Genomic DNA, 24,171 nt, shown 5'->3' on the forward strand with positions numbered 1-24,171 from the left:
AGCCTATGACTATGAAGAACTAAAAAGAAGTCTATGAGCCAATGCTCACTTGTAATAACTTTTAGATGCTCTTCCGTGAATACCAAATAAGTAGAATATTTAGGGAGGACTCAAATTTGGCATTAGCGAGGTTGCTGAGATCGCTAAAATTCAATATTGCTAAAAATCACATTGAATTTTAGTTGTGAAAGCTTCTCTAGTGATCATTTTTAAAATTTCTAAATTTACTTCTCACTAAAAATAAAATATCGGATTTGCATCTAGCTGAAATTTCCACTTATACGGTATATACATGTACACTTTTGTGTGAATATACACAAATTCATTGAAGAAATATTGGCATGGAGTATGAACAGATGCAAAGATAAACAGAAAGTTGACACTGAATTGAATTTCACACAAAAACAAATCTCATCTTTTGGCATGCCTAAACAAGGATAGAGCTATAATTTCAAGTATGTGCTTGTTTCAGAAAACTGCAACATTAATTTGCGGGGATATAAGTGTAGAAGTTTGGGCTTTAACTCTTTACAACTTATTGAATTGTTTAGCAACATGCATCGAATCCTCGCGTCATAGATATATTACGTTACCATTTCCCCGCAAGCACTTAATTTACAGCGGGTACAAGTTTCTCTAAAGTTTAGCGTAAATAATATTATGAAGTAATACTTTAATTAGAAAATAACTTTTCTTATTTTATGAGATTTAAGCAAGTATAAAATAGTTGGAATTTGGCAATAAATTGAAGATTAAATGAACGTTTTATAGTGCGTGAAAATGCGTGATTGCGGGGAAACGGTAAATGCTTGATTTTGCGTTAGAAATAGGAAACGGTATATGCGTTAAAATGCGTTACTGCGGGGAAGGGGGTTAAGGACCATGGCTATCAGCCTGGATAGCTCAGTGGTTAGAGCACCTGACTAGTAATGCAGGGGTCCTGGTTCGATTCCCGGTCCAGCCATATTTTTTCCTCATTCATTCTCCTTTCCTACTACATATGAAATCAGAATGTAAATTCTTGTTGATAATTTATTAATCAAGTTTTTTCTGTCATATGATATAAATTAATAAATGACACTCAAAATGTATCACAGAAGAAAAAAAAACAGATTTACCAACAGCACGTCAGCAGTTATAGCCAACATGTTCTCATGACTCAAGCAGCACATGTACAAAAATTTAACAGGCAAATAAAACATGTCCCACATTTACTCTGACTTTTGGCAAGGAACCATTTTGAAATATCTTAAAATATATCACCATGCATGCACAATTTGTACAAATTAATAATAAAAAAAAACCCAGAAGATGAATTCAACTGCACCAACTAAACATCAATTATAGATTTCTAATGTGTGGAAGTACAAAGGTTAAAACATGCAGGATTTAAATTATAGTAGGTGGGTTTTAGAAACATATTTCTAGTTTTGTGTATTGGTTTAATTTCAATAATCAATGTTTTAAAACTGTACAACTGAGACCTACATGTATGTGTGCAAACATTATTTACACTTACAATCTATGTTAAAACTTGAAAACCTAATTTAACCTAGCGCCTAATACACAAACAAGATCTGAAACTAAGAGCAAGTTTCTATTACATATCTACTACAACAAGACTTCCTGTCCAAATGATAATGCATACAGTTTTTTGTCAATATCTAAAAAATACAGTTTCGCAAAATTGCACAAAAATAAACCTACCCGGTAGCTCTCTAGCTTTTGACTAGATTTGTACATCTTTGTTTTCATCAGGTTTTCAAATAAAAATACACAATTTTGTTCTAATCACAAATAATTCTTCTAAACTGTCTCTATAGAAAAAATAAATACTGTTATTTTGCTGTAATGTACTTCAGTACAGTACTTGTGTCCATGACATGATTTTGTGTGTTGTTTTTAATATTTTTAAAAAAATTGAGCCTTTGTGTCAGTTTAAACTATATTGCTTCTTGCCATTCAAGAATGTAATGATTCAATCTTTAGATGTGAAGTTGTGAAACCGATACCAAGTGAAAAACATACAAGGTGCATCTAAATCAAAGCTGGAACTGAACTTATTATAAATTGGTCGAGTCAAATCTAATAATTCAGCAATACTATGCTACAAATTAAAGCTGTCAGAAAAATAGCTATGATAGACTAGTAACTATATCTTGGTTCATAATAATGGAATGGTTTTGATTATGACTGATCTTGGCATACATACAAAATAAGTACAAAAGTACTTGAACTTTGAAATCTTTCATCAATATTAAAATCATAAACATGTATCAAATCTTTTGCAGGAACTACTTCGGAACTAGCCTCTTAAATCCTTCCACAGTGTACCGTAAAGTTAATTGTATCATAAATATTATAAGATGTGTTTTAAACAACACTGAACAGATTCAATGAAATCATATGGCGACTTGTACAATACACAAGTATGAGAACTGTAATTAAAGAGCAATTATAGTAAAACTGTGCACAATAATGCAGTTAAAAATATTCTGCTTGGAGATCTTTTAAAATTCTATGACCTATGTCTCTTACTTTAATGCTATTGTTTAAAGTTAAACTGATATGATTGTAGATACATGTAGATGTGTTGACTATATCTTAACTATCAAGAGTTTGTAACCAAAAGAAAGGTAAGGAAAATGGTGAAATTCTAAACAGAGAAACAAAATATATACCCATTACAACCAAAAATTATTTTGTAGCAGAGCTAAACTGCATTGTAGAAAAAAAAAACAGTACCCAGCATCCTTGAGAAATCTCAATATTATACTAAAACAAAGAAAAAACTTCTACTTTACGATCTCAAAAATTGAAAAAAGAATATAAATAAATAGGGAGTACCGCATACATGTACCTATACACGTAAACAAAATATATATAGTTAAATAACATTATAGGGCTACATGATAAAAAAGATTACAAGGAAATATTACAATCCCTCAAAGGAAAGAAAATATCATTGGTTCAATGTACAACTTCCAAACCCAGCACTTGAAGAAGCACCATTTCAAATAAAAACAAAATCATGATTCACTCACAACACAGAAAAACTCTTAACATTCAAAAATTTACATAAGTACCTTATTGTTTATTTCCATATTCAAATAATGTGTAGATTTACTTGGGTTTCGATCCTTTCAATAACACATTCAATGCTTTTCAATCATACTTCAATAATACAGTGTATGCTATGGTATTGGTTTGCCAAAAAAAAAGCAATATGGCGAATTTATAATCAATGCACAACTACAATACTTTATTTGACAGATTCATGAATATGGTTATACATGTAATTAAAACAGCTTTGTCCCCATAAATCATGTAAAAAATTTTTGCTGACAAAGCATATTAATCATTGCTCCCTCATTCAGATACCATATCAACACAAGCACAATCATTTCTCGTGATAAAATTGATCCACATACATTTAAAGGTATAATCTGGCAATTTCAAAATGGTACATGTATTGTTTTGGGAAGATGCTTTAAAATAATTTTAACTGATACAAAATATGTTTGTATACTTATAAAGCAACATTCTCCAATAAGGTTTTGTATGACTTGGCATTTATACTTGCTTATCTAGCACACAACTGCCATGATGTGTTTACACCTGTAAAGAACAAGCACACACAAGTTATTGAACCCGTTCAATACCTTGTGTCTCCAATGTCTTAAAATGCACACCACAAATGACAAGAGAGAAGACTCAGTTGTAGAAATTATTGACACCGACGTCGCCGTTCTCCGTTAAAATTTCGATACTACTGTCATCGGGCGTATTTCCTGTGGTGCCTGTCCCGGAATTCGGTGTGTGGAGTCCGTTCTCTTTCAGCTTTAGATCTAATTGTGGTGGCTTTTCCCTGGAAGCAAGTTCACCCGAATCACTTGGTGACACACCGTCCAGTCCAATAATTTCTGCCACGGCACTTGGCAGATTTTTGCTGTCTTTTAATTGTAAATAAATGCCCTCTGCTTTCTTCAGTGTGTCCTCCAGATGAATTGCACCACTCATATCATTAATGTGCTAAAGAAATGAAAAAAGTCTTTGATTTTAGGTTCTGATAGTAACTTACTTTTAATCAGTTATACATTTTTTAACAATAAACTGCCATAGAGAGTACATATCAAATAAGTATTTATTTGTGTTTTTCCTACATTTTCAGCTGAAATCATGCACACAAACTTTTTTTCTAAATATAATCCTACTCATGCATATAGTGTCAATCAAATATCTTAATTATTTTACTGAGTAATAACTAATATAAAGGCATACAGAATATGTAAACCTACTTTGAGTATTTCCGTGAACCCGAATTTGTTTTCCATCAGTGTGGATTTTTCTGTGTCTAACACAGCCAAACAGATGAGGAGATGGAAGTTTTTACAAGGTCTGTCTGTCCATAAAACCTACAGAAAGAAATTCATAAAGTCACAGGAGTTATCTTCTCTTCAAACCACATTCTTACTGCTTAAGGACACATTTCTAGCATTCATATGCATTTTAGATGAGGTTAACCTTGAACCAAATAAACAATAACATTGCTTATAAAATCAACAATCTTTATTATTTTTGGATCACATATTTTTTCTTTAATTTTTAGGGAGGATAATTATAGAACCTACAAAAAAATTCCATCCAGATGCAGGAGTTATCTTCTCTTGAATCTCACATTTTTATTGCAATTTAGCATACATTTAAGCATTTCTATGCATTGAATCTTTCTTTTTTTTCTTCCTGTATTACAACAGTGTCATATATTTTTTTCATTGAAAAAAGAGAGGGGGGGCATAAACTTGTACAAAATCTGAACACTGAGCTTACCTCCCAAAGGCTCATCACATCGTTAAAAGAAAATTCTCTCTTGAACAAAATAAGTAGCCATCGGAAACAGAAGTAGAAATTTCCTGAATCATGGCTCTCTGAAACAAAAAACAGAATCATTTCTTTTTTCATCAACAAATAGAATCTAAATGTACTTTGCTATAAACCTAAATCCTCTTTACCCACAATCCCATTGTTCTAGTAACTTTTGTTCATAATAAAGCTGACAAAGTTATCAGAAAATTTATTTATTAATAACTGTGTCTTATTGATTTCATATAAATTTGGGCTTCCATATTAGAGTAAAACATGGTTATGAAGAATCCACTTATAACAAAATCCTGGCTACAAGGAACTTTTATAAATTTGGGAGGACTTTTTCTGTAACTACTAGAAATTCCAAACTCTAAGCTTACCTAGGTAACTACACAACTCGGGATCCACAAACTGCATTAACTTGTGGATCTGAGACAGCTGGACTTTCATGCCAGCCTGGTCCATTTCAAAATTATCACACTGCAATGCAGTAAACAGGGCGATATAGAATGATAAATACGCATTTTCTTATTACTATTCAGCAAAACAAAGCCTGTGTAATCTTATAAACAATTTCTGGTTAAATAAAACAATGCCATGTTTCTTGTACAATCTTCATGTAAGGTACATGCAGGCCTTACTTATAAGACTGACAGTTTGATCTGAGAATAACAACCCTGTAATCTCAATTTTTAAAATGTTAACAAACAAATGCTATAAATTGCACTATAGAACTTGACAGGGTGTCTGGTGGCAATATAAATGTGTAATATAAATAGATACTGACCACTCGTTCCATGAGTCCAGCAAAACACCAGAAGGCGTCCACTTCATTCTCCATGACCACCAGGACAGGGGACAGGAGGTCACTCATCCCCTGGACATACCCTGGGGAAAATAAGACAAATAGGTTACAAACATTTACTGCTGTAGATCACTATATTTTCATAAGACTTATTTGTGCAAGATAGCTATTTGGTACTTATTGCAAGACAAAATATTTTTGAGCTGTGGTTTCCCATGTAATTATGCGAAAATAAAGTTCTCGCAAAAGAAGTGATTCAGAGGTTTAATCCTTGGAATGAAATTGCAGTCAAAATTGACATAACCCTTAGACAGACAGAAATGCTATAATGTGATGCTATATTGTTTAGTGATCTTACTCTCTCTTCAAAATATGTTTTGAATTATGCAATATAAGACAATAAAGTTGAATCCACACTTTTCAGAAGTTATGTCCCTTGGTCACATCTTTGGGGGAAAAAACCTGAAGTTTTCTAGGTCTGTAACTTTGCCATTTGACTTGGAAAAAAATCTCCTATCTTCTTTACTGATTGCCCAACATAGGTTACCCACACATTGAAAGAATATTTTTGCAATGAAACATTTTATAGAAGATAAAAAAATATAATACAAACACAAAACCTCTCTTCACTTACCTAAATCAAAGTTATACATGCAGTAGGTCATTAAACAGTCATTGAGGACCTGTAAGTTAGGGTTACATTCTCCCTCAAAGAATTTGTGGGTTCTGTCTGTTCTAGTCACGTCTTTCTCTACAAACAAAATTCTACTTTTAAGTCCACTTTTTGTTCACTTTAGATTAGCCAATGAGACGTCACTTTACCTTTGATACTTTTAAATAGGGATGTAACAAATAGTCGACTATTCGACTGTCAGTCGAATGGACCGATGATCGAATAATGAAACAGCATTCGAATATTAAATAAATGCAAGAAAAAGGGGTGATAATGAAATTTTCATGTCAAAATTGAAAAAGGGTCCTTCCTCAAGCTGTACAGTAGTATAGTGTATGCTCAGACGAATAAGAGCTCAAACACTGTTACAGCTATATAAATAATTTTCCACATTGTACAGTAAAACAGTAATTACATACCGCGATAATTATTTCTCAATCACTGACTTTTTTTGTTATTATTGTATGTAGTAAATAATGCAACGCTATACTGGATTATAAAATTATTTAATTGACTTGTATACCAATTATATTTATAAACTCTATGAATTTCAGATGCTTAAGAACACACAATCTTTGCATAGCCGTGAAGTTTTAAAGTTCGATAATTATTAAAACAGTAATCTTACATAAAAGTCATTTTGATATATACTTAGTAGCTTGAGCAATCATTCGACAAACAAACGTGCAGTATTTAACATTTTCATCGGAGGTGTGGATAGTGTGTGTTCACAATTCCCCATTTCCAATTTATTTCAATTTTCCAATTCATTTTAATTAATAAGCTTATAAAAACTCTGTGCTTTAAAGAAATAAATAAATCCTCCGAATAGTCGACTATCGTTCGAATAATGCAATCGAATGTTCGACTAAGGAAAATAAATATTTTGACATCCCTACTTTTAAATTATCCAATGAGACATATTCATTTTTGATAAACTAACCAATGAGACATTTCCTTTCTCTTAGTGTAGAAAACCTTCTCTCCTGTGCATCACTAATGGTTTTCCATTGTAACTTCATTCTAAAGTAATCATCTCTGGAAAAGATAAAGTTAACATTAATTAGACACACATGTAAAATTTTGTTGACAAACAAATATGTAAATTTACCACTTACTACAAAGAAAGTTCATGCTTAGCAAAATAAGTTTGTAACATTGCTAACATATAGCGTATGCTAACATATAGTGAACACATTTATAATGAATTGACCCTTACATCAAAATGAATTTCACTCCCTGCAGGATTTAAACATACTGTGAAGCTAATGTATATATTAATGAATTAGGTTTATAACAAAGAAAAATTGCCCATCCCTAGCACTTCATTATAAGCATGTTTTATTGTAGATACGTACACTTTTCGTTTCCTCTCGTCTGTCCTGGTTTTATAAGTAGACTGCCAGTCATGATAGCCCAGGAGAAATTTCCAGACCTCAATCCTTAAATTGGGTTCTATACCCTGCAACACACAGTTAACATGAGAGCTGAATTGTACCTAACTGAATTAAACATTATCATCATGCATGTAAATATAAATTCAAAAGCAGATTGATAAATCTGCCTTTTCTTCACTTTTTTTTTTTTTTTTTAAATCCTAACAAATATAAAAATGGAATTTCTAAAGAAACTTGCTTTCCTGTTCAGTAATAGCATGAATTTAGCTTTAAATTAATAATAATAATAATAATAATGATTGTTTTTATATAGCGCTTTTCTAGCATAAATGCTACTCAAAGCGCTTTACAACAAACATAAAAATAATAGTTGCTGTTATCAGCGCTAGAACACTAACATTCTGACATTGTCAATATCTTTCACTGTCTCTAGCCAGGTACCCCTTTTACACTTGGGTGGAGTGAGATAGTAAATTGCTACTATCAAGAGTATCCTTTTGAATTCCCACCTCATTGATATAGTTGGTGTGTATAAGCATGAGGAATTTCAATACATGTATATGTACAAGCCACAAAAACTATTATAACAGTTTACATGTTATGTATTACCAGTACCTACCCCTCTAAATATAACGTCCTTGAGGTTTTCTATATTCTTTATCCTCCCGTCAGTGTCCATGTGTTTTGACCACTGTTTAGCAGTCAGTGGGTTACTTCTGGTCACTTGTGGTCTTGTGGGTAGTTTGGTCTGCAAATTTTATAAATAAATCAACTCAATTTGTTGCTCAGATAATTTCTGAATTATGACATTACTTAGATATGAGGGTTGATCCAAAAGTTTGTGGAATTTCTTCATATTTTATTTATTTATAAGTGAAATTGGTTGAAAATTACAAATGAGAATATAGACACTTGTTGAATATTTTAAATAAAAAAATATTTTAAATATTTGTGATAGTAACTCTATGGCAGTTGCCATAGAAACGGATGTTTGGAAATGCGGGGGAGACATCAACGCATTTTTTATCATTTTAATTCTTTATACTTGAAATGAGAAGAAAACCGCCCTATGTGTTATAGAAAAAGAAAATTATGTCATTATTACGATTGCTTGATCTTTTATAAACCTTTTTTTGAGAGTTTTACCAATTTTGCTGGATATTTAGTTTATTAATTGATAATTTATTGTTCATCTCTAGGTTGTTAGACAACGTCAAATTTCGGTCAAGTCATACGTTTTGTGAAAATCCCGGGATCACTCTATCTTAAACGCATATATTATTGACATAGGCTGGGGAAAGATGCATTTGATTACTGGTTTTCCAGTTGCATAAGAAATTTAAAGAAAATAGAACTTCCATAGACGTTACATAAAGGTGTGGCTGGCTTTTGAGGGTTCTGTTTTAAGTGTTTATCCCCCTTGACAATTTAAAAACGTTAATGGACTTTGTCGGCTGACGTACTGTTCCAAACATTGCTACTGAAATTGGAACATCATTTGGAAAGATGGAGAGTATTTTGATATATGAGTGAAAAATGAAGATCAGTTGGTGAGAGAGGATACCCAGGCTTTTCGTGAGAAAAAAATTTAGAAAATGGCAGCATTTTGTAGAATTAAGTATTCGATTTGGACATTATGGTGAGATGCTTCTATAACGTGACGTGACATGTCTAATTTGAAGTAACGTCTAAGTCTCCCCCAGGGTTTCACAACTATTCATTTTCAGAAAGCTCGTGTGACCTTATTGGTAATTGGAACGTGGTGAAATTTTCCAATATTGTTACATTATGACCCTTTATTATAAATATGCCTATTGTTTGCTTTCATCAAATCACGATAAAATTTTAGAAAGAAATTCCACGAACTTTTGGATCAACCCTCGTACAGCACAGAATTCACTAGGTCATACATGTTCAGGTTATCACCTGTTGGGCTATAAGGACAATATGTATATGTAAATCTTTTCAAAATTACAAAATTCTACCACTTGCATGACAATGAACCCATTTTAATACTTATATTATTATAATAGCATCTAGCTTTAAGCCATTAGTGATTGACTAAATACAGTGCAAAATTAAGGTTTTGTCACTTACTGGAAAACCAATACTTAAAAGTTACTAGTACACTGTACCCCAAAATCTTAGATCCCTTCCTATTTTTCAATTTCAACTTCTATTCTAATTTTTAGAGAAAATCCTGTAAAATTATCTGAAATAGCTTTAGTTTATTACCTTTGTTACCATTTCAAACCCCGCCTCTTGTTGACTGATTTCCATCCCAGGAATTTCCTCAGCGTGCAGGATTTCCGCCACCTCCTCTTTCGGCCTCTGGGTCACGGGCACCTGTTGAAACATTGTGTCCCTCAGAAAGTTGGTCACTTTGGAGAACCCTCCCAGGGTGGTGGTGTAAGGGTCTTTGATGAATTTCTGAAAATATAAACACAACACTAATGTTATATATTACTCTGCCAGAAAATGGCTCTTAGATGTACTGTGAAAAAATATTGTTCATATAAATAAATAACCGTAATATTTAGTGGGCCTGAAATTTCACTATATTGAATTGAAAAATTTCATACTTTGGTCAATTTTTATGATTCTGGCAAATATATATGCTAGTCTTATGAGGAACATTTAGCGATGATATCATGATAACTAAAATTTATATCTGAATATTTATCCCATGTTTACCCCTTTATCCCGTGGATATGACTCATTGGGTAATTTTTTGACATCCCACAGTTGAGTGCAGTTTTGACATCACAATGTTTTTTGCATTAGCGTGATGAAGTAAAATGAAGTGGCGTCAGGTATATAGACAGTGTAAAACATTATTTGTGAAGTATTAAACATGGGATAAAAAAGAATCTCCCATGATTTGTAGTTGGATATGACTTAAATTGTATCCAACTTGAGTGTTTTTATACCCTAGACAAGGCTTGGGGATAAAAAAAAAACCACACAACTTGTTGGATAAAAATCATATCCAACAACAAAACATCGGAGATCCTACGTAAATCAAATGACTGTCAGATTCGGTCACAAATGTAGGCAAAACTCAGCACCCTAGAGAATTAACCAATTTTGAATCATATACATATGATCCTTTTTCATAATTAATCAACCAGAGAACAATATTTTTTAAAATTAATTTATAGCCACGCATATAAAGTCAGCATCGAGTCAAAAGAATTAGCATTAATAAATTCATGTAAGCTTGTACACATTTTGTCTCATACAGGCTGATTAAATGGACCAAGGTATTGTTATACGATTATACTAAGCAGAATTTTTAGCAAAGATTTAATTTTGGCATTATTAGCAAGGGTGATCTCAGATTGCTAAAACTAAATATTGCTAAAAATTAACTGCATTTTGTTTGTAATAGCTTCTTTAGGGAGCATTTTAAATCCCTAAAATTACTTTTCGCTAGAAATAAAATACCAATTTTTAAGGAAAAATCACTAAACTTTCGTCTTACTAAAAATTCCACTTATACGGTATTGTTATTATTAACAGCCTGGCTAACTGTGAACAATTGTCCAACATCATCAATGAATAGCAAAGCATGATGGTCTACTACTTCTACATTAATTTTTAAATTACTACAATTCGGACAATTTTACGATGTGATGATCAGATATTATTTCAATTGCAGGAAAAACAATTGAAAATATTTTTTATCATTTTTTTATGATTCAATTAGTTACATATCATACAGTTGTATTTATATTTCCAATACCATGCCTGAATACTAGTTTGAAGGATTACATCTAAAGTTTGGATACCATCCACATGGTAATTATATTCACAACCCTCTCTAAATATAGAATTGAATAAAATAATTTATAGTTAAACAATGTTTTCTAAATATAGAATCAAATGGAATAATAAACAAACATTTACAAACCCTTTTTAGTTTCATCCTACTTAAACAATGGCAAGACACAAACTGAATCTTGCATTTGAGCTTTCCCAAACTATTTCAAGGATAAGTTAAGACAAACAAAGCTTTTGGTGAGAAATAAATAAATTAATAGTTTTACACTGCAACTATTCTGACTCAGGGGTTCATATCATGAATGAATATTTACAAACGCTTGGGAAAATATGCGGGAGTACTTATAGTGTGCACTTTTCAGGAAGGCTTCATTAATGGATACTTAAAGGGGCATGCTTTGTCTAAGGGATTACATTATTTAATGTATCCAAACGTATGATAAACAATATGTAGAACTGTGTGAAATCGAGTATATTAGTACCACTTGGTTCATGATACACGTGCTACATGGTACAATACACTTAAAATACTATATTTATATTATAAATCTTTATTTCAATTCAATGGATTTACATTACTAAATGGAACAGGATTTAGTAGCATGTGAAGCTATAAAAAGCTTGGTGTAGATGCATCCAGGACAGAATCTGTTAATAATGATTCAGAATTATTTATTACTGTAACAATGAAATTCATTACATAATAATTATTTTTAATATGTGTGTAAACTTCTCTTTATACATTTTTACAAAATTTAGGTATGGCAAATTATTTTTTGAAGCATTAAAATACTAGTATATGTATATCTTTCATTAATCTCTGAATATATTTTATTTCAACATGCATATTAGTTACAAAATAAAGTACAGTATATTCAATGCGTATTTTATGGTTATTATAAATTTCAGAATACACAAATACTTAATTTAAAAAACCTTTATCCTCCAAACTCAACTATTTTCCATATCTATTCATAATGTTCTTTTAAAGTAGACATTGTATTACACCTATAAGAAAAACTGGAAAACCACTATACATTATCTAAGGTTCAATTAAGCTGTGAATTTTTTGCCAATATTGTTAAATGCTGTTTGCAGAAGAATTGCTATTTAGATATTTAGATACATTGTACAATTCCAGGAATGATCATTAGCAAACACAAACATATAGAAATATTCCTAAAATCAGTTAATTAATGTAGCAAGAAAGGCTGAGAATTCTAAAATTAGCAGGGACCCTCTTGATCCTTCCTCCTCCTCCCATTCATAAAGATTTCCTTCAATGACCTTGACAAGTTCAATAACAAATTCATTTTCAGCATCAGGGAAGGAAATCCCCTAAAACTGGGAAGGCAATTATTTCATTCTTGAATTTGAGGAAATTAAGTAAAATAAATACACTCATATTCCTTTATTTCCCTTAAAAGAAATCCTACAACTCTTTCCCACTCACTATATATATATGTGTATATATACAGAGAGATCAAATTATTACCAGGAACATGTACTACATAACATCTCCCCCCCCCCCCCCCCTCCCCCCAGCCCACCCCAATGCAAAATGCAACAGAATGATGGTGGCATTTAAAGCAATGGTTTTTGCCAATCAATGCTTACCTGTGTCATAGACTAAAAAACACAAGCATGCATATCATGATCATTTCAGTTTATTCCCCATTCCAAATTTTACCATGATGCAAAAAATTTCATTAAAGAGGCATTTTCAGAAAAAGTATGATATTTTGATATAGTTTTTATTGTGTACACACGGTTGTCCCTAAGACCCAAAAGCAATGGATTTTCTCTGCCAATTATGACGTAATCCCCTGGCTATTCAAGTACAATGTATTGAATAATTCCCCTTCAGTCCTGTATTAAGGGGGAAACCACCAAACCCCCATCTATATTTTATATGTCCCCTGCTATTTTAACTCTTAGGGATAACCTTCTGTACATATAAATGGTCATAGTAAAGATTATACACTCTTTATTATACAAACCACAAAGACTAGTTATTTAAAAAACTAATACACAAATAATTTTTTAATTAATTTAGTAGTTTATTAAAATTAATTACTCACAGACACTAGATCCCCTGAGGAGTCGGCAAAGAGGTGAAGTTCATCAAAGGACTTGGACAACATGTCAGGGTCATGTTCTTGGACTATGAACAAGCGATTGTCATTTGGGGACCTGCAGTAGTCAACAAAATAAAGTTCACAGTTCACAGGATCAATCAAAGAAAGGTCACCACATATATGTCTAAAACTGATAACTAACATTTTTAATTAAAGCTTTAGAAAAGGTCAGATTAGTACATGTATACAGAGTCAGTTAAAATTAAAACAATGTCCAAATATTTTGAAGTAAGTAACAATTAAATCATATATTTTTCAAATAATATGAAGGCAGTTGTTACCAAATGTGGCATTGCATACTACATGCAGTACCTTTTAATATGGATGTATTTTCCAAACTGTTGCAATAATGCTTTACTTCCTCCATTGTGGAAATGTAAGGCTGGAAACGTTGTGCCATCTTTTAAGATAAATATGATGTAAGCCCAGCCATGATTTGGAGCACTTCGTTTGAAGCTCTTTAGGTCTAAGATGTCAAAGCAGATGTTATACTTCTTCCTTAACTCTGCTTTCATATTCACTAGAAAAAAAAAATCAAAAAAAGAAAAATGATTTTTGAAATGCTTGAACATGTTGAAAGCAAGTTAAATAAAATTCAAAATAATACACACAGTTAAAATATATAAATGTAACATTAATATAGGAAAAGGAGAAAAATGTATGACTGGAACTAATTATTAACTATTAACTAGTACGTAAAATGTGGAATTTCCAACGAACAACTTACTGAAAGATAAAGAACTAAAAATGGCGGCAAATCAAAAGTTGTACGTACCTCACTAGTCAGATGCTCTACCGACTGAGCTATCCAGGCCGATATCCACAACCCAAACCATCACATAAACTTGAAGAATTAAACTTGTTAAATATGTGGTTTGTAAAAGCCTGATACAGACAAGCATGTTACCATGATAACACGTGTTTCAGTGTCTTTAGAATGATAATTTAAACAATGGAAGTTATCATATATTTCCCTTACAAGCATCTGAGTCTTTATAATGATTGATAATAAGTAATAGATGTAAGCTTATATTTTCCTTACATGCATCGGAGTCTTTATCAGGTTTGTAGCCCACTGATAGACTAGATCCAATAACAGCCCACTCCTGGTCTGCAGCATTCTGTCCATCCAACATCAGGACTTCTTCTGCCTTCCACTCAATAAATATTCCATCAGGCTTTTATATGAAAGAAATGGTTAAAATTAGAATAGTTAATTTTTTTATGAAAATACAAATACTTTTTAATCCAACTATAAAGATTACAAGAAGTAATAAGTTGTTCTTTTTTATTATTCAGTCCATCGCAGTCATATTATGAAACCCTTTACCATTTTTAAGTAATTGATTGGTTTTCTTTGTTTTATATGTACATAATTGAATTGTGAATGCATCAATAATCAAGGTCTACCTAAAGGCCTTTACTATATATATTTATAAATATAAGTATCACATTTAAAATTCATTTTTTGCATTTTTTTCGTCTTACCTTCTTAATAAGATATACTTTGCCCGGAATGTGAGCATCTCGGTCAGTCAAGTTTGAATTTACATTCACTTGAATATAAACACCCTCCTTTTCATACAGCACCTGTTAAAAATGCACAAAACAGAACCTATGTAATTGATATGTTTCACAATTCACCCCATGTTTAAAGTTTCATCATGATTGCATATGTAAGGACAGGAAAATTATTATACGTTCAATCAGTGAAGAGAATAAAATGCCAAACAAACATAATTCGTAATGTCTTTTTCTTTCACTATAAATTCGTGATCAACATATCAAGGAAATTATTTAAACTTGTGACAGGCAACATATATATTTTTAAAGAAAACAGGTGTCTGACAGACAAATTAATAACGACCTTGTCGATTCCTTATGTCAGTAAGAATAATCATTCATTAAAAGAATAGATTTTAATTTTAAATATTTTAAATAAACATCGTTACCTGTGATTGAAGTGCCATGTTTTCAAAGATTAGTTAAAGTGTTGTCATTTAGAAATGACGTCAAATCACACCAGACTATCCCTTATATCCTTAAAAATAGTAATAAAATCTGGTCAAAGAAAAAAAAATCATTTACCAAATCATATACCTGTATTATTTAATGAAAAACAAGACTCAATCGAATATAACAATTACAATAATTTGGGTTTGTTAAACATAATGGCATTTGTTTTTATTTTTCAATGTTCTAAGTGACTCGAAAGCGGAAGAAACCCGTGACCCCCGTTTTCATGACGTACACATACAGAAACGCCATGTTTTAGCGAGAAGAGGAGAGTTTCTGTTATGTCCAAGATGATTTCATGTTTAATTTTAACCTTGTAAACAAAATATCACAAGACCATTGTGAATTCCTAGTAGACATTGTAAACACCAATAATGGCTGATTCTGGTGGCCGGAACTTCTCCTTCAAATGTGTGCTTCTGGGAGAAGGATGTGTTGGGAAAACTTCACTAGTTCTGCGATATGTCGAAAACAAATTTAATGATAAACACATAACAACATTACAGGTACTAATTCGAGGTTTTAACAGAAGTTGATATGCAATAGTAAGCTTATTACCTGGAATGGGATGACACATTTAATGCATGAGTTTGTGAGGAAAGGATGTTTAAAGTAATAAGGCTACTTAATTCTTAAAACCTCTGGACTAGCCAGGTAGATATTTGAGTAAAGGACTCCCAAAGTTTTGCCTTAATCCATTTTTATTAGACCTTAATTTCATCTCGCTCTTAGTAATTTTATTTGTCGCTAGTTAAAGGATCGAGTGACAAATGAAAGTAAAATTATGAAGAGTGAGATGAAAGGTCTAATTTTAATTAGATTGTGCCTTAATTTTAATGGGATATATGCCGTTTGGGATATAATATCCCAAATGGGCTAAAATCATTGTGCAAAAATAAATTTTTATTTTGGCTATAAATATCATAAATCCGCATCAGGACACTTAAAAAGGAATAACTTTTAGTTGATAAGTTTTCCTGTATGATTTTTAAAAAAATTCCTTAACTTCTTGGGGATCAATCTTACAAACTACAGAAAAACTTGCTTACCAAAAGTTATTCCTTTTTAAATATTATATAATTTTTATTAAAAATTTTCAATTTTTCAGTAAATTTATAGCCCATTTGGATATTGGAGGACTATTATATCCCATTTGGGCGATTGGTCCCAACCTGTTAATCTCAGCAAAAATCATCGTGATAAAATTTCATACTGGCATTTCTTCCAATGACGTTGACATGGTGATAAAATTTTTTAATATCACCGAATCTCGATCGCTGATATTATATGAATTAATTAGTTTTTCCTCTGGTGGAGGTGCAATCGGGAATGTTGCTTGACAACGGAGTTCATGACAAAATATTAATATAGTTAAAGCTAGAATATTGGTAGGGAGGGGGAGAAATTTGTTTGATGTTGTAGATAAGTGCAGAACTATGAGGCACCTCTTCAAACCAGATGAGGCATTTGGGAGATCTAGATTGTACTTGACATCACATGTTGTTATTCTACGACCTGTTTAGCATTCATTTTATTAAAAAAAGTCTGAAGTGTATCAAAACAGAACGTTTTATCTACTTTCTGTTTGTAATATCCATTTATATTGTCAAATGAGAATGGGGTGAATTTTTAATTGTTGTTACTTTTAGAAGAAACTTAGCTAGGCATTCTCATTGCTTTGTGAGTCTCTAGATTTTGATTTATATTCCTCGTAACCCGTTAATTACCAAAAACAGTTTTAAAGCAGGCATGTATATATTGTATCCATAATGCGTTAGTGATGTATTTTAAAGATTAATTTTAAGACTCAAATTTAAGTCTTGCCAATTTTCAGACATAAAAATTGTGCTTCTGCATTTTGTGGTTATAAAACATCTCTTATTTTCTTTCAGGCATCTTTTCTCACCAAAAAGCTTAACATTGGAGGAAAGAGGGTGAACTTATCTATATGGGTAAGAGCAAAGCAAATTTTATTTGTTCACACATATATATTATATATTGTCCTTAAAAAGAATAAATTTATTTCCAATCAGAGGAATTATTTCACAACAGTATATACATGAAGGAAACTTTCTACAGCGAAGCAGTTTTGAAATGAAACAAGCAAAAATTACAGAGAGTTCATATCCAGACAACTATATACCTGTATTGCCTTATTATTTTACCCTAATATGAACCCATAACAAATTATTGACTTTCTGTTATTTGCAATGCTAAATTGTTCCCTACAAAGGGAAAGACATGAATATCATGCGTAATACAGAATGAGCAGATTCAAAGCAACATTTTCATTTGAGCTTTATGTATATATTGAGTGTGACTGTATGAATGTGGTACTGACCTCTGGGTGACACATTGTAGGACACCGCGGGACAGGAGAGGTTCCACGCCCTGGGTCCTATCTACTACAGGGACAGTAATGGTGCAATACTGGTGTACGATATCACTGACGAAGACTCCTTCCAGAAGGTGAGAATATTTGTTAACTACCTTTTTTAGCTCTACTGGTCAGAGACCAGAAGAGCTTATGCGATAGTAATGCGTCCGTCGTCCGTCCGTCTGTAATTGTCTGTCCGTCTGTCTGTCTGTCTGTCTGTCTGTAAACAATTTTTCAAAATGCTACTCCTCCTACAGTTTTGGTCCGATTTCAATATAGCTTGGCACACAAGTAGACTACACTAAGATACATAATTCTGTGCATCGGATTTTGATTTCGATGAACGGTGTTGCCATGGTTACTAAAAATAGAAATTTCTGTGAAATGCTTTCAAAATGCTACTCCTCCTACAGTTTTGGTCCGATTTCAATATAACTTGGTACACAAGTAGACTACACTAAGATATATAATTCTGTGCATCCGTTTCTGATTTTGATGAACGGTGTTGCCATGGTTACTAAAAATAGAAATTTCTGTAAAATGATTTCAAAATGCTACTCCTCCTACAGTTTTGGTCCGATTTCAGTATAACTTGGCACACAAGTAGACTATACTAAGATACATAATTCTGTGCATTGGTTTCTGATTTTGATGAACGGTGTTGCCGTGGTTACTAAAAATAGAAATTCCTGTGAAATGCTTTCAAAATGCTACTCCTTCTACAGTTTTGGTCTGATTTCAATATACATGTAACTTGGCACACAAGTAGACTACACTAGGATACATAATTCTGTGCATCGGTTTTTGATTTCGATGAACGGTGTTGCCATGGTTACTAAAAATAGAAATTTCTGTGAAATTCTTTCAAAATGCTACTCCTCCTACAGTTTTGGTCCGATTTCAATATAATTTGGCACACAAGTAGACTACACTAAGATACATAATTCTGTGCATTGGTTTCTGATTTTGATGAACGGTGTTGCCATGGTTACTAAAAATAGAAATTTCTGTGAAATGCATTCAAAATGCTACTCCTCCTACAGTTTTGGTCCAATTTCAATATAACTTGGCACACAAGTAGACTACACAAGGATACATAATTCTGTGCATCGGTTTTTGATTTCGATGAACGGTGTTGCCATGGTTACTTAAAACAGAAATTTCTGTGAAATTCTTTCAAAATGCTACTCCTCCTACAGTTTTGGTCCGATTTCAATATAACTTTGCACACAAGTAGACTACACTAAGATACATAATTCTGTGCATCAGTTTTAATTTTGATGACTGACAAGGATCAATTTTCTATTTATTGCTGTTTTAAAGTTTCAAATCCCAACTGCTACTTTTTTCTTCCTTTGTTTTAAGTATAAACCAGTAGAGCTACAGTCTCGACAGAGACTTCTGGTTTTTCTTGTGTGAGAAATACAGTATAAGCTGATACATTCATTAGGGATTTAATTTCATTTGTTTTTTCGTCAACAATTGTTATTAATTGAATTAAATCTCAAACAAAATTTTTATTTGACACTAAATGGAATTACTACCAAATTTTAATATGATATGATGGTAGGAAAAAAAGTTATGATAGTAGTCAACAAACTCTCCGAATAACCCCTCGTACTCATTCATTTGTTTTTTAATAGCATGAAAATCAAAAATAAATCTTTCAGGATCATTAACAGGATAAACAATTTTTTTAAAATGGAAATTTGTTTTCAAATTTCAAAATATTTTAAAAGCTACATTTATAATGTAAAAGATATTAATTATTTTTTAGGTGAAAAACTGGGTAAAGGAGTTACGGAAAATGTTAGGAAACGAAATCTGTCTGTGCATAGCCGGAAACAAAATAGATTTAGAAAAAGAACGACATGTGTCCGTGGCAGAAGCTGAAGCGTGAGTACATGTATACTGAATCCTCTCTTCTTTATAATACATAGAGAATCATTGTTCCATTTTTAGCTACCGACAGGATTTCTTTTAAAAAGATCTTAGTTGCTTTCTTTTCCCAAGCTCTTTTGAAATCCTTATTATGTTTACATGGAGATGAAAAGTTTCCAGTTAAAAGATTGAAAAGAAATGGTGTATTGTATTTTGCACATTGACATCTTTGTTATAGTTTTGTGAGATAGTTGTAGGATTTTGATTTAGGATTTTTTTTGTGTGTGGAAGCTTGACAGGGAGTAAATTTTTAATTTTACAGTTATGCTGCGTCAGTAGGAGCAAAACATTTTCACACGTCCGCAAAACTGAACAAAGGTATAGAGGAGATGTTCTTAGATTTAAGTAAAGGTAAGTGTAAAGAAAGGCCATTTACTTGACATACTGCTGGCTAGAAATAATGAATCATAATGAATAGAGAGGATGAGATTCATACGTGTTTGTCTAGTAGAGGAATTACCTAAATTCCGCGCGTATTATGTCATCAATTTTAGTGATGACAAGTTATCTACACATTCCTAGAACTTGTAGAATGGCATCTACACGTAAGTGAAAACTTTAACTTTAATAATAAAATTTGGTGATTTATGTGTGAAAATGTAGTTGTTATACATTATAATTTAAGATGTTTAGTTTCATGAGCACTTATCTTAATCATGTTTTGTCAACTACATAAATTCAAACTGACATAACAAAACTTCTAAAAAGTTGCTACAGAGACTTCAATCAAAGTGTACATGTACATCTTACATGTCATAAAAATCTCAACAGACAAATTACTAAAACGTGTAAGTGTACGTCGGAGTAGATGCACAAGTACACGTACAAGTTTAAAATCTCAACCTCTCTAATATAGCACAATTCTCTGTATTAATCCTTGGACTTTCAGTGAGGCATTGCATTCTGGAATTCTCATTGGTTAGGAATTTAATAACATCAGCAACTAAATATTATTGTTGACAACGATGAGACGACTTAAGCTATTTGCTGTACAAGACGCTGTTATTGGATCCTTTCTACACATGTTGGCATCCACCCGAATTTCTATCCCAAGTATATTTCATAATTGAATGAAAGGCTATGTGAATTTCAGATGCTAGTTATGTAACGTTGAGAATGCCAAACCTTACTTAAAGTCCAAGGATAACAGAAAATTGTACTCTCCAGTAGCATTGCTGGCTGATTCGATATATAACTTTAATGACTTCTAATTGGCAATAGAGTTATGAATTATAGATTGTATATTTCCTTTTTTGTTTCACCTGTATTTTTTTTTCCTGTATAGGTATGATAGAAAAAGCTGGGGAGGATAATAACAGAAATCAGAGAGACGGGTCAAATCGTAAAAGTGTGGTCGTGGTGGACGATGAAGCACCAACACAGCAAAAATCAGGATGTTGTTGACGTTGTCGTCATAGTGATGTAATAAGAATTGAACTTGAAACAACTGGAGGTCTCTTTGAACTTAATATGTTATAGGCTGTTTAAGTTCAGTAAGATGTATAAAACAGTCTGTCTTCACGTTTCATGAAGCATGACTGTGTGTACATAGTGCTAATAGGGAAAACATTTGTTAGTAGTGTTTTATGCTTTTATACATACATGTATCACATTAAATTGCACATGTATAATGGAAGCAAAACAAATGTTTAATTTATAAGAATTCTTTTACTTATTCCAGCTGTGGGTTTGTAATTTTGGCATTAATTCTTTGGATGCGATGCATAATATGTATGGTGGGATTTAGCCTACTGAGTATGCATTTCAGTTTTTTTTAATCATTGTAAAAAGAACAAGAAAATTTCTTGTTCTGTATAAAAAAAAATTCTCTGCAGTATAATCTGCTGTATAATTGTAGTTGTGTGAAATTGAAATTAAAGATTATGATTCATAAATATGAAAATAAATGGGCGATGAACAGGTCTTCACCATTTAAATGTGAACTATAGATGTGAATATTTCTTAAAACATTTCCACAGAACATTGTTTGTCCTTTCCTGTATTTTGTCGGGCCAATCTAACATATAAATCCATTCATTGTTTTTTAAAAAAATGCTTGCTTATATGGTAAGGTACAGATTCTAGTTCATAAATTTTTCCTTTTAATTTCATTTTGATTGTTGTGAATCATGTCATTTTGTATCAGCAAAGTTTTTTCAGATTACTTCAAACTTAATATGGTAAATTAATGATTTGTATTTTATTTAGTAAAAGGACAAGTCCTTTTATGTTGTAGATATTCCTTACATGTGCATGTATTGTACATCAAATCATAAATAAAATATATTTGAATGAATATATATGTGTCATAATGGATAATTGTTTAGTAAGTAAAAAAAACTTGTGTGAATTATTTTCACTTGCTTGATCATTGAATTTCTGAAATGGAACACATACGTATTTACTGATCATTTTTCTCAATTATTTATGAAATATCAACTGTAATCTGCAAAAAATGCCATACTTTCTTTTCCATTTTGTATGTTTTATATAATCTGCTAAATAATAACATATACCTAACTGTTAAATGTACAGTATATAACTTCTGATATGTCCAAAGAATATTGATCAATAACTGTTCCATTTTTATGAGTCATCTTTAGCTTTAGACAGATTTCAGCATTTTGTTTGCTTTTGGTGTAAAATAATGCATGGTGTAATTTATTATAGAAAAGTGTTAAATGAAGTGTTTGCACTATTATATTCTGAACTTCAGAAATGCTGAATTTGCCAAATTGAGCACCCATGTTTTTCAGTATGGAGTATATAATGTTATTCAGTATTAAAATAGTGACCTTACAGTTTGTATGATAATTGATTCAGGTTCCATTTAGCTATTATTCCCTAAGGTAAATTGTAATAAAAAAAAAATTTCGAATGATAAAATCAGTTTCTTCAATTTTTCTTCAAATTCCTCATCAGACCAATATTTTACCATACTGGATGCACAAGGCAAATGCTGTGTTTTTGTGGTTTGTGAAAAATAAAGTTTATGAGCTTGTCCATCATTTTCCCACAGTCCCTTAAACTCTGTGGATGGATTGGGATTACTATTAACAACACTGATTCGGGAGAGATTTGCCTGAATGATTGTATTGTATTGTACTGGTATTTTCTCTGGTTCGGAAGCATTGCATAGGTGTCGGAACCGGGGGGGGGGGCTAGGGGGGCTTAGCCCCCCCACTTTTTTTCCAAATGTATACTTAGTATAGACATTGAACATATCTTCGTAAGTTTAGCCCGGGGCCCCCACTTTCCACAGATACGTCTTAGTATAGGTTAAAAATGGGGAAAGTGGTGGTGTTTGGAAGAAAATTTTTGGTACTGGAGTTCGAACTTACCTGGAAATAGACATGTTTTTTTTTGCTTGTCAGGTTTTTTTGGAGGTACAAAAAAAATTTTTTTTTACACTTAGCCCCCCCACTTTCAATTTGCTTCCGACGCCAATGCATTGTGTACCTTGTTTGTGAAATGTTTGAATGAGGTTAATGTGACTAGAATGCAAGCAGAGATTTATTTGATTTTTGCATGTTTAATTATCCATAAATACAGATTGGCATTGTTTTTATCATCTCTGTGGATAGAACATCAGATATTGTGAGACAATTTCTGTTTGTTATTTACTGTGTTTGTATAGAGATGTTTAAAATACATGTATATTTTTCTTAATCATTATGAATGTACGAATCAAAACAGAATAGGCTTCTTGTTCATATCAAAGAATTTGACAAGAAATGATAACATTCTTTTGAATTCTTATTCATGATGAATATTTATTATGCTATAAACTGTGGTGTTTTTTCAAACATCAGACTAGCTGAGGTACCTAACACATCTACTGGATGTTAATCCAAATGGTTTTAATGTCTGTATAATTTATTATTAAGTGGCAAATGCAAGAATTGCACATGAGAATTTGCTATACATTTATGGTACTGCAAGGGCATGGAGTTGAAAGTTAGGTATACCTGTAAATTCAGCTGTACAGAGTACATGAGCACAGATTATTATGATAGAGGGTTTTATTAATGAACCACAGCATCAAGTCTGTTAGTTTGATTGCTTTTCACGAATAATTGAGAAACTCTGTGATAAATTGTTATTTCATGTGAATGTATAAAATATACAAAAAAATCAGTGTTCTTTTTTTAATAGAGCAAATAGCATGGAACTGG

At 31.9% G+C, this 24,171-nt stretch overlaps 2 protein-coding genes across 2 annotated transcripts; one reads left to right on the forward strand and one right to left on the reverse strand.

Annotated features, from left to right (window-relative positions):
* Nucleotides 1-1,018: 1,018 nt before the first annotated feature.
* LOC134247978 (TBC1 domain family member 15-like) lies at nt 1,019-15,705 on the reverse strand. The gene is made up of 15 exons (XM_062730387.1): nt 15,615-15,705; nt 15,151-15,252; nt 14,705-14,840; nt 13,975-14,182; nt 13,606-13,717; nt 9,977-10,171; nt 8,361-8,489; nt 7,703-7,806; nt 7,288-7,382; nt 6,306-6,422; nt 5,654-5,754; nt 5,247-5,346; nt 4,831-4,928; nt 4,299-4,415; nt 1,019-4,032 (listed from the first exon to the last, which is right to left on the reverse strand). Exons 1-15 carry the CDS (start codon nt 15,630-15,632, stop codon nt 3,715-3,717), a joined length of 1,950 nt encoding a protein of 649 aa, XP_062586371.1. The 5' UTR covers nt 15,633-15,705; the 3' UTR covers nt 1,019-3,714.
* A 174-nt stretch (nt 15,706-15,879) lies between these two features.
* Nucleotides 15,880-23,136, forward strand: LOC134247985 (ras-related protein Rab-21-like). The gene is made up of 6 exons (XM_062730401.1): nt 15,880-16,184; nt 17,571-17,630; nt 18,040-18,147; nt 19,833-19,951; nt 20,259-20,347; nt 21,282-23,136. The coding sequence occupies exons 1-6, from the start codon at nt 16,053-16,055 to the stop codon at nt 21,398-21,400; spliced, it is 627 nt and encodes a 208-aa protein (XP_062586385.1). The 5' UTR covers nt 15,880-16,052; the 3' UTR covers nt 21,401-23,136.
* Nucleotides 23,137-24,171: the final 1,035 nt, after the last annotated feature.

This window comes from Saccostrea cucullata, unplaced genomic scaffold, assembly GCF_032062105.1.
Source record: "Saccostrea cucullata isolate Sc308-1 unplaced genomic scaffold, CSIRO_AGI_Scuc_v1 ctg448, whole genome shotgun sequence".
NCBI classification, from domain to species: domain Eukaryota; kingdom Metazoa; phylum Mollusca; class Bivalvia; order Ostreida; family Ostreidae; genus Saccostrea; species Saccostrea cuccullata.

What these genes read in the sequence shown, in the direction of transcription:
- LOC134247978 (XM_062730387.1), bottom strand. An exon ending in AAGTATATCTTATTAAGAAG is followed by an intron (nt 14,841 to 15,150) that starts GTAAGACGAAAA and finishes TTCATATAAAAG; the next exon opens with CCTGATGGAATATTTATTGA. An exon ending in CCTCAGGGGATCTAGTGTCT is followed by an intron (nt 10,172 to 13,605) that starts GTGAGTAATTAA and finishes TTATATTTTCAG; the next exon opens with AAATTCATCAAAGACCCTTA.
- LOC134247985 (XM_062730401.1), top strand. Translation starts at nt 16,053, where the DNA reads ATGGCTGATTCTGGTGGCCGGAACTTCTCCTTCAAATGTGTGCTTCTG. An exon ending in AACACATAACAACATTACAG is followed by an intron (nt 16,185 to 17,570) that starts GTACTAATTCGA and finishes ATTTTCTTTCAG; the next exon opens with GCATCTTTTCTCACCAAAAA. An exon ending in GTTCTTAGATTTAAGTAAAG is followed by an intron (nt 20,348 to 21,281) that starts GTAAGTGTAAAG and finishes TTTCCTGTATAG; the next exon opens with GTATGATAGAAAAAGCTGGG.